This window comes from Ixodes scapularis, unplaced genomic scaffold (assembly GCF_016920785.2).
Source record: "Ixodes scapularis isolate PalLabHiFi unplaced genomic scaffold, ASM1692078v2 PGA_scaffold7__128_contigs__length_106722199, whole genome shotgun sequence".
Taxonomy (NCBI): Eukaryota; Metazoa; Arthropoda; class Arachnida; order Ixodida; family Ixodidae; genus Ixodes; species Ixodes scapularis.
Window position 1 is genome coordinate 33,638,461 of NW_024609882.1, and position 11,278 is coordinate 33,649,738.

The 11,278-nt window shown below is 47.9% G+C and overlaps 1 protein-coding gene across 1 annotated transcript; it reads right to left on the minus strand.

Annotated features, from left to right (window-relative positions):
- Window positions 1–1,633: 1,633 nt before the first annotated feature.
- Window positions 1,634–8,592, minus strand: LOC8042573 (isatin hydrolase). The gene is made up of 3 exons (XM_029975688.3): window positions 8,381–8,592; window positions 7,391–7,655; window positions 1,634–1,948 (listed from the first exon to the last, which is right to left on the minus strand). Exons 1-3 carry the CDS (start codon window positions 8,590–8,592, stop codon window positions 1,634–1,636), a joined length of 792 nt encoding a protein of 263 aa, XP_029831548.3.
- Window positions 8,593–11,278: the final 2,686 nt, after the last annotated feature.

Consider the following 11,278-nt stretch of genomic DNA (forward strand, 5'->3'; position numbering starts at 1 on the left):
GACATTCAACAGGTGTCGTACTGTACATGGTGCTGCATCGTGATAAACAGTTCGCGACACAGGGCGAACAGGACATCGGCGCTTTTTTTCACCATTATACGACAAAGTAAGGACGAGCGAAAAATCTGTATCTGTGTTGTGAAGAACACGGCCGCGAGGGGCTGGACATGGGCCCACGGGGGCCTAGGGAGAAGACGAGGATAGCACGGGGCAGGGCCCAGGCGGCAAGCTGGTTGATGGTCGGCTACCGGAACGGTGAAATGACAAGGCGCTGCCTCCAGATCATCCAGTTGTGAGGCAGTAAATCCTTCGCAACTTGCGTTCTGACATCTCCTTCTGGGCGGTCGAGGCGGGGCCAGATCGGGCGTCGCCTAAAGGGGACGCCCACAGTATTCGTCTTCTTATCCGTAGATTTGTATACGCTTATATATTTCATTTTATTGTATTGTTTGGGTGAAAGCCCTAATAGACACTCTCGACAACACCAGTAGTATAGACGACACCAATTTATTTCGAGAAAATAAAAAAGACCGCATTTCCACGTGGTGAATGATGTTGATTGGGGTAAAGCTCTGGTGGTGCTGTTGATACTGATTTTGTTCATAGGTAGTGCTGATGGTGCTTCCGGGCTCTCAACTCCGGGTTATATGGCGTTTTTGACGCTTTGCAGCAGCTTCTCGCGCCCTGGGGCCCTAACCTGGGGCCCTAAACTCGTCAAACACAAAGTTAGAACCGAAAGTTCGCGGAGCGCGCCGATTGGACGTCGGTGAAAAAAAACGCGAAGTCATTGTCGGGTTAGGCCAATCGGTGCGCTCCGTCAACTTCGGCCCCAACTTTGTGTTTGACGAGTTTAGAGGCCCTGGACACTTGGCGAGAAAGACGGCGAGAAATCTGACGGCTACGATTGGCCGGCGCCAAGGTCGAGTGCGGCGTCGGCCAATCACAGCCGCCAGATTTTTCACCGACTTTTTCGCCAAGTGGCCAGATTAGGGCCCTTGGTCTCCGGAGCAGCTTCCTGTCTGCGTAAACGCTGAGCCGCAGCATGCCGAGCTTTTTGTTCGTTTTCATCCATGTCAGAAAGAGAATGTGTGGTATGGAACGTGGTTATATACGCATTTGAGCATTTGACCGCAGCGCCCTCTCGTCTATAAACGTTGAGCCAATGCATGCAAACTTTAACGCGATTATATACGCATTTGACCGCAGCGCCCTGTTTTGTATAGACGTTGAGCGGCTACATGCAACGTTTCGTCTATGACAGAAACCCCAGCTCTTGAGTTACTACCACATCTCAGAGCCCCTACTCGTCCCGCAGTCGTGGCCGAGTGGTTAAGGCGATGGACTAGAAATCCATTGGGGTCTTCCCGCACAAATTTGAATCCTGTCGACTGCGCAAAATTTTTTTTAATTTTCTTTTTTTTTAAGAAGACAGATGGGGATGGCAATTGATGTGAGCACAGACGCCGGAAAAGGCTAAACCCTAAGGAGCTTCGCCCCTAAAAAAAAACAGCGATTGCTTGTTTTTACTTGCGTTGTGTACGTTTCATTCGGATTCAAGGTAAGGAAAAGTTGAGTCGCGCTTTATTTTTTTTTTTTTTTAATGTTTAACTGATTACTTTTTTCATTTTTTTTTTTAATTCGGTAAGACGACCAGAACCCGAACAGGGGCACCGCTGGCACCATCTATCTTCATGGGCTGGATTATGGCCCTGGCTCCTGTGGCCGGAATTTTTTCCAGACCGCTCAGGTTTTCCACGATGTAGAGCTGAGCGCGGAGGAGGATGTTGTGGCTGACCGGGCCGCCCACGTCCGCAGACACCGAGTCCATGGCGATACCGTACGCCCGGCCTCCCTGGACCAGATACGTGGCCGCGTCGGGGCCGATGGCTGGGTAATGGAAGACGCCGTTGGCGTCCTGGTTTCTGTAGGCGGTTCGGTTGAAATATTTCTGCAAGAAAAAAAGGCTTTCTCTCCACATTTAAATAACTAAGTTTCCGATCGATCGATAGCGCAACATTATAGCCCTTTATCTGGTCGATCGCGTCACAGCCATTGCCGTGCCGCGAAGCCTTCACTTAAAGGCCGACGACCAGACTCGAGATTCTGCAAGGCAGAAGATCCTCCTCACCATGGGGAGGAGGGAACAGGCAACGGTGGACAGGGTAGAAGGGGGAGAGGGGGAAGCAGGGGAAAAGCGGAAAGCGTGAACTGGTCGTCGGCCTTTAAAGAGTATTTTACACCTTGCCCCGGAATTAGCGCCCGCTGCGTTCCTCATAAAGCAACATATGACAGTTTATCGATGGCTGGAAATGCAACTGCAATTTGTTTTCTCGCCCTTCGGCGCTGTGGACATCGGGCACTGCGAGCCAGGATACCGGCCCACGAAGAATAGCATTGCGGTAGTATCGATCAGCTCTCTGTTTATAAACAGGCCCGCATTTGCCCACGCCGGGTGTGGGCACTGTGCGCCTGCGCAGAGACCAGATTCGCCCGAGGTGAACCACCTGCGCATGCGCAGGTGCCGACAACAGCGCCACCGAAGTGGCGCGATGTCAGAGAGTTGAGTTGGTCCATGGACCGTTTCAGATTAAGTCCGAGAGCATCCAGGGCTACGACGCTTTGTATAACAATTCAGGCAGTGCCAAAATTGCATGGTCACGGCGCTCGTTGCCTTTGTAGGTTTGCCATCGTCGGCTAAACCAATCACGAAAGGGAAAAAGCGCAGGACCACGTGACCTTCAGTGAGCGCGATTGGTTGAGCCGGTGATTGCAGACCCGCAAAGGCGACACGTGATTTTTCTACCCCCAGCACAATCGCAGTGTCAACCTCTTGGTGCCCCCCCTCCCCCCTCCCCCCCCCCCCCCCCGCCCCACCATTTTTTTTGTTGTCAGCAATAAGAAAAGATGCATTTGGCGCTGACTTCATTGAATCGTACCTTTAGTTGTGGTCGGACCTAAAGGGGCCATGCAATGAAACTTGGGACAAAGTTGGATCTGTGTTTCTTTGCGCAACTGACGGTGCTGATTGAGGAGGTGCTTACTTTTTTGCAGAGGCTGTGAAGTTTGTGTGGTGCTGAAAACACTACATTCACGTTTACTCTGTTCGCTATTTTCTTTAGACCAGGAGATAGATTATGCATATATGGCACGAGTACCTGTCTGGTTGTCCTGTCTCTGGGTATTTTTGCGGCGCTACCGAGCTTGATTTCTCTGAGGAGAACCTCGGTTACCGACGTCAATATTTGTAGAGGATATCCAGCGGACCTTAGCCTTGATACTTGAGCGTCGAAGCTCGCCTGCATTGAATGTAAGCATGACTTGCTAATAGAGTTCTTAAGACATGACCTCACTATACCTCTTTTTACAAGTTTGGAATGTGCAGATTTGAATGGTAGAAGAGGTTTCTTTCCCATGGGCTCATAGGACCAACAGATGTGATATGGTAGCACATACAGTCGAAGATCCAGGAATCGTAATGATCTTTCGACCGGCAGTTCGTAGGTGAGCTCCAGAGGATTCATGCAGTTCTTGAAATCGTAGAGGACCTCTTCCATCATGGCTGTGAAGTTTGTATCATCTGTAGCAAGGAAGATTAAAAAATCATCTACATATCTACATACTTTCACTGCTTTTGATGTATCCAATATTCGTTGTAGACTCCTGTCTTGATGTGCAAGGAAGATGTCACTAAGGACTGGAGCAATGCTGGATCCTATGCATACTCCCGTCTTTTGTAGGTAGGCATTTCCATCCCAAGCCGCGAAGGTGGACTTCAAATAGATCTTCAGTAAGTCCAGAAACTGACTTTGGGACAGACCCGCCGCGTTCATAAAGGGTATGACGCCAAAGGCGTCAATGCTTTCTTCCACACATTTTAGGAGACGTTCTTGGGGTAAGGAATGATATAGGTCCTTGATATCGATGGAAAATATCTTCAGCTCTTCCTGACGATGTTCTTCTAGAAGGCTGAAGACCTCGTAGGAGCTTCGAACCGGGTAGGGATCGTCAATCTTTAGCAAATTTAGCCTCTCCTGAAGGAATATTGCCACCGATTTTTGCCAAGTTCCTCTTTCTGAGACAATGACTCTAAGGGGACATCCTGGTTTGTGGGTTTTGGCGCTGAAGAATAATTTAAGGTTTTGATTTCTGCTGCGATCAATAGAAGAGCAGAGCTTTTTCAATTTGAGTGACTGACAAAATTGTCTTGCCTCTCTTTTTATCTTGTTCAATGCGACCTCTTTGTGGCAGTTGAAGACTGAGGCGATGGCTTCTAATGCCTTAGCACCGTACGTTTCTTTGTTCATGACCACAAAACCACCTTCTTTATCGGCTGGCATAAGAAAGAGCGAGTTTTTCTTTAAATAAGTCTCTACTTTTTTGATGGAAAGAGGTGAGAATGACGGTTTGTATCGAACAAGTAAGTCCACTCCTTCTAAGTGCATCTATTGACCTCAGACTCCGGAGGGCGTCTCGACACTTGTCTGACGATAGAAAGCTTCTCCGATGCTGACAGCTTAGGTTCTACTGCAAACTTTGGTCCAAGATTGAGGACATCCCTCACATCTTCTGGCAGATGGATGTTGCTGCCGATCGTGTGGACTGGGTTGCTCGAAGCACACTCTTTCTTTGGTGTACTTGCTCTGAGGTTCCTTCAGGTGAGCCGCCACAAACATTCTGTCGTTCTTTCACTTAAGGAGGCGTAATCTCTCCATTTTCTTTTGCCTAAGTAAGGAGGAACGTTTACATTCAACTGTATGTAGAGGCTGTTTCTGTAGTGTCGTGCCTGTCGATGCCATTCAGACTGGAGAATCTTGCAAATCCTCTTACCGTGGCCGACTGATGGCGCGAACCCTCCAAAAAGGGACCAGATTTCCGGTGGCAACATCTGTAGTCAAACGCAGTACCCGAAGGAGCGTGCTTGGCAGATGGATATGGCGATCATAGTGACCAGCTCTCCTGGGGTCAACGTAAGGTGCTTAAAAGGGCCCGATGTATTAGAAATAAAACCTGTTAATACTGCAGATTGGGCGAGTTGGTAAGGCATCATCACGAACCAGCACAAGTAGACAGTTATTCAAAATCCAAACACACAAAAAAATACACTCACACAGCGCTGAACTATCAACTGAATTGTATTTCAAACTTCCTCTTCTTCGACCCCAAGGAATAGGTTGCCAAGGAAGAAAAGGGGAAAGACAAGGCAAATGGGGGAAGGCAAAATAAAAATAAAAGGAAAACAGATGAATAGAAGACAAATCAAAACCTTGAATTATTCTTCAGCGCCAAAACCTACAAACCAGGATGTCCCCTTAGAGTCATTGTCTCAGAAAGAGGAACTTGGCAAAAATCGGTGGCAATATTCCTTCAGGAGAGGCTAAATCTGCTAAAAATTGACGATCCCTACCTGGTTCGAAGCTCCTACGAGGTCTTCAGCTTTCTAGAAGAACATCGTCAGGAAGAGCTGAAGATATTTTCCATCGATATCAAGGACCTATATTATTCCTTACCCCAAGAACGTCTCCTAAAATGTGTGGAAGAAAGCATTCACGCCTTTGGCGTCATACCCTTTATGAACGCGGCGGGTCGGTCCCAAAGTCAGTTTCTAAACTTACTGAAGATCTATTTGAAGTCCACCTTCGCGGCTTGGGATGGAAATGCCTACCTACAAAAGACAGGAGTATGCATAGGATCCAGCATTGCTCCAGTCCTTAGTGACATCTTCCTTGCACATCAAGACAGGAGTCTACAACGAATATTGGATACATCAAAAGCAGTGAAAGTATGTAGATATGTAGATGATTTTTTAATCTTCCTTGCTACAGATGATACAAACTTTACAGCCATGGTGGAAGAGGTCCTCTACAATTTCAAGAACTGCATGAATCCTCTCGAGCTCACCTACGAACTGCCGGTCGAAAGATCATTACGATTCCTGGATCTTCGACTGTATGTGCTACCATATCACATCTGTTGATCCTATGAGCCCAGGGGAAAGAAACCTCTTCTACCATTCAAATCTGCACATTCCAAACTTGTAAAAAGAGGTATAGTGAGGTCATGTCTTAAGAACTCTATTAGCAAGTCATGCTCACATTCAATGCAGGCGAGCTTCGACGCTCAAGTATCAAGGCTAAGGTCCGCTGGATATCCTCTACAAATATTGACGTCGGTAACCGAGGTTCTCCTCAGAGAAATCAAGCTCGGTAGCGCCGCAAAAATACCCAGAGACAGAACAACCAGACCGGTAGTCGTGCCCTATATGCATAATCTATATCATGGTCTAAAGAAAATAGCGAACAGAGTAAATGAAACTTGGGCTGAACCAAGGGATCCTGAGCTCAATCCCTACCCCTGCCCTTTTCGATTTGGATGAGCATCGTACCGACGTGCGGTCGTGTATCACTACTGCGTGGTGCACATTAAAGATCGCTGCCTAGCGGTTTTACCGTACTGTCTAACTGTCGCCCGTTGTGACAGACTAACGTCCGACATGTATAAACCTACACCCAAAAGATAATTTAATTTAATCTTGTGCAGCAATAAATTATTTTGTATTGGGATTTTAGTAGCCGCGTATCGTATAATGGGACAAAATAAAAAGGATAGAACAAAGTCGAAAGCCTGCTTTTCGGTGCGAGAGTTCGGAAATATCGCGGACTATTTCGTGCCTCCTTTCCTACGAAAGCTCTCCGCCTTTTTGCTGTGATAGACCCGCGATACTCAAAAACACGTCAGTCGACCCCAACTCACGTATTGGAGACTCGAGCACTGCGCCACGAGCACTGCGATCGCCCGTCAACAATCAATCTGTCGACGAATAATTGGATTGACGTTCGTGGCCAATGAGGTCCGCCACGCCACCGCTCATAGGCCACTGATAAGTGGGGACAATTGTGCTTCGACGTCCCATATTATCACTTGCGAATGACAAGTTTTATGGTGTGCTTAGGAAGCACGGTGAGAGCTTGGGCTCGTCGCACCGGTGCCCATACACGTCACGCGTCCACGTGATTTCTCATTTCGCTTTTGAGTTGACGATTAAAGCTAAGGTGGAAGTTGAAAGTATAGATCCCTAGATCCAGGCTTGCGAGCCACAGGTCTCATTCCCACTCTCCCTCAGAAAAAAGGCCAATAAACGCTTCCTGAATCTGAATGTGACCGTTTAAAAGATTACACCCTCTTATGGTCGATTTGAAAATACTGCACAGTGGCGTTCGCAAAAAACAATAACAAGCTGGTAAGTCTTTGGACTTTTTCCCACAAGGGCGCAGGCCCATTGAATGTGGTCACGTTTGGAATGAATTCTAGGAGTGAATGAATGAGCACTCACTGAGTGAGCGCGCAGCTCATTCAGTGGGTCTGAGTCGACCTAAGTGATCGTTAGGCTCGCCTTGTACCACCCGGTGCGAAGGAAAACGATGCAACCGGCGGGAAGCCTTCCGTGCTGTCTCTCCCAGTCTCGCAGGTCGCCGGCGGACAGCTGGTATGTGTCGTTGGAGGCCACCTTCTTTTGGATGTCCACTAGCGCCACTGGCGGGAAGACCAGTCGCTCGAGCGGGACCTCGGAGACCGACCAGCCGTCCTTGTAGAAGTGGAGCGGCGCGTCGAAGTGCGTGCCCCCGTGGGTAGCCGTGGTTATCACCTCCTCTTGGTGCCTGGAAGATGGCGGTCGACACGAACAATGACCCCAATATCGCGATCCTTAATTTTGTTTGTTTTTAATACGCGTAGAACTAAGGACAAGGGACAAAAAAAAAATTAAAGACGCTTACGAATCTCTCTAACGCGAAATTAGAGCGCAGCTCTTGAGGAGGAGGACAGGAGAGTACGCAGGGGACGGTATGCCAAAATACTGCCCCTGCTCCTCCTCCTCTTCTCCTCTACTCCTCGTCCTCCCCTCCTTTGCTCGTTCTCCTCCCCCTCCTCCTTCTTTCCTGCTCCTCTTTATATCCCCTCCCCCTCCCCTTCCATCCTTTCCCTCCCCTCGTCCTCCCTCTTTCCTGCTCCTCCTGCTCTCCCCTCCCTCTATTCTTCTCCTCATCCTTCTCCTTTCTTCCTCCTCTCCTCTCCTTCTCCTTTCTTCCTCATCCTTTCCTCATCCTCCGTACTTTCCCCTCCTCCGCGACGTCAATTTTCCCGCTAGATTTAGCGGAGAAACTGGATTTGTTTATGGGTGACTTGACACCGAATCATGTGACATCATTTTCGCCGCTAAATTTAGCGGGAAACTGAATTGGTGTTGAGATCCTGTGACGTCAATTTTCCCGCTAAATTCAGTGCGGTTATGCCGACGCCGACGGCGACGCCGCACGACCCGGAAACGGGCGCCCAAGAGCAGAGTTCTAAAACGAGTGAGGGTTATCGCCTGCTGCTCCCATACCAATCTTCTGCCGTGTCGCCGTACAGTGTGACGTTCATGATGAAGTGCGCCTTGTTGTTGAAGTAGACGGTCTGGTTGTTCAGGCTCCATGACACATCTATTACCTGGCGACGTTCGAGAGGCTCTCCGGGGCCAAAGTCACCGAAGAAGAACGCAGAAGCCAGGCTGGTGCTCGCCGCGAGGACCAAGACGACGCTGCAGGCCTTCGTCATCTTGCGGAGACGAAACAGAATACGACACATGTGAATACTAGCTGCCCCGTTCACTCCCGAGACGGATGTTTACACTGCCTGAGTTCCAAAAAATGTTCGACGTGTTTCCTTGATTTCTTTTCTTGTAATACACTGACGCTGTGGATTTTAGGCGGCTAATAGACACAGTTTCTTGTCGTCCATTGTAATCAAATGTGAATGTTGATGTTGACACCGTCCTCAGATGATCATTTTTCTGCTTTGCATACATCCGGCGGTCTCGGTAGGGTCGTGGACGATCCGTTTGCTCGGTAGACTTAATCAATGTGAAATAGTGTAAATAAATATGTAGAATCTAATCGTGGTCGCTACGACGTCAAACGACCACTGAGCAAAAAAAGAAAACCAACTGTTAAAAAGTGCAGAGACAAAAGGGGCTTTCATGTCAGCGTCGACTGGGACCATGAACAGTGAAATTTCGACATGTGCGCTGGTATTCGAAAATGTAAAGATAAGTATATATATATATATATATATAAAAAAAGAAACTCGCGAACTTGAAAACATTTAAAGGTGAAAATTTTGCATTCGGAGCAGGCAGGAAAAACGAGCGAACGAGCATAACCGCCGAATACACCAGCTTGCAGATGAATCCTGGGAGAACGGGTTCCTTCGCTCCGAAATACTGGGTGTCTCAAATAGCGGCCAGGCTCTTTAAATCGACCGAAAAATTCGGCTTCTCAACCTATCGCGCTACGATTTCGTGCAGCGTAGCCCACAAGTGGTGCATTTCTTCTATAAAATTTGCAAAGAGTGAACTTACCTGAGAAAAAAAGAAAAAAAGAAAAAAGCTTAACTCCTATGGAAACCCAGCAAAACCACCGCTCTTTAATCAATAGCGCACCCTATTGTTTTAAGACCGGTGACTTCGCTGCGTTTCCATAGGAGTTAAGCCTTTTTCTTTTGTCTTTAAGCATCCCGGACAATATCTTGTGTTTTGTCTGAGCTCTGACGTAAATGCTCCACATTAACAACTGCCAAATATCTGACAAACAATTATGAATGGCTTCTATTCAAGCCACGAACATCAGGCTCTATTTTCCACTTCGTGTGTCATAGAGTCTCTTGTTAAAGCTACGAGCGATGTTTAAGAACGTTCAGGTAGTAAACTGGACTGGGGGATCTTCTGATGGGAAGGGGGCAGTACGTGATGTTTAACCAGACTGTATTTCGCATTGCAAATGTAGAATTCGGGGTACCACAGAGACCAGTCTTGGGCCGCTGCTTTTCTTGTTATATATTAACGATCTAGCCACTAAAAGTAATGTGAATTTAGGGTTGCATGCCGACGATATAATTTTATACCATGAAACCAAAAGTACAGATGATCTTCTTCTCATCCTAAATAATAGCCTCCAGGAGGTATCAAAGTGCTGCAAAAATTGAAAAATGGCACTCAACAAAAAGAAAACTGTATTTATGTTTATCACCCAAACGAAAGAACCTCCACTTTATACATACCACTTCGGCAAACAAACACTGGTTCGGGTTTACGAATACACTTATCTAGGCCTACGCATAACCCACAATTCAAAATTGGACAAACATATTACTGCTGTTATAGATAAAACTTCTAAAAAACTATGGGTCTTAAGACGCAAATTCCGACACGCAGCTTCTGATACTAAATTACTAGCATACAAAACTTTTGTACTCCCCATCCTAAAATACGCAAGTGTAATTTGGGATTAGTACACCAAAACAAACATCAGTAGGCTAGAAATGGTACAAAGAAAAGCGGTTGGATTTATTTTCGGGCAATATAGACCTTTGTCCGGAAGTGCTCTTTTTAGCCTCGACCGCAAGGAGCAAAAGCGAACAACAATCTCGAACCCAGACGCTCACGGGGAGGGGGGGCTGCGTCGGCCTGCGCCGCTGCTTCCCGCCGCGGGCTTCCTTACTGGTGTGCCGACTGCCGTTTCGCCGGCATCGGTCCTGTTTACCGCGGTATGTGAGTATAGTGCCCGTAATGTGAAAGCCGTTTGTCCATAAGCCACTTTGCCGCTGTTGGTTTTAATCTAGCCGAGCCAGAAAACATCTCGCGACGAGTTGACCGCGCCGCGAGTGACGAAGAAAATGCAAACATGGCGACGGTTTGTGCGATTGCTTTGGTGGCTCCGGTGTTGCGTGTCTTCAACGTCCTCGTGAGAAGATTCCCCTGCCCTTCGAAGTTATTGCAAGCACCACGAGTGGCACGAAAGATGTGGAATCATCGTCTCAACTACAAATAAGCAGGCCTTCACGAGCAACGACGATGCCGAGTAAGCGCTCGGCACAGTTGTGTCGTCAGATGTTCTAGAACGCCGAGGTATTTTCATTCATCATTTGGAATGGCTTCAAGAGTGGGAAATTAATCTATTTCGCGGATTGTTAACGCCGAGGCGAGTGCCCTCCGTTGCAGTGCCGTTCTCGCGCAAAGCGCAGAGAAAACCAGGTGGCGATGGCGGTGGTGCTCTTTGTTCGCTTTGATCTTGCGCCGTCGGGTTCATGGAGTCCGGAGTAAACGTACGTACTTGCGTCTGCTGGATCGGCGTTTTGGACTGCCCCAAAACTCTTTCTCACGCGCATTTTCCTTGTGAAGCTTAGTAGCTCATTACACCTCGTCGTCGACTGCGCTCATTTGACTACGACGGACGAGCCTGCGTGA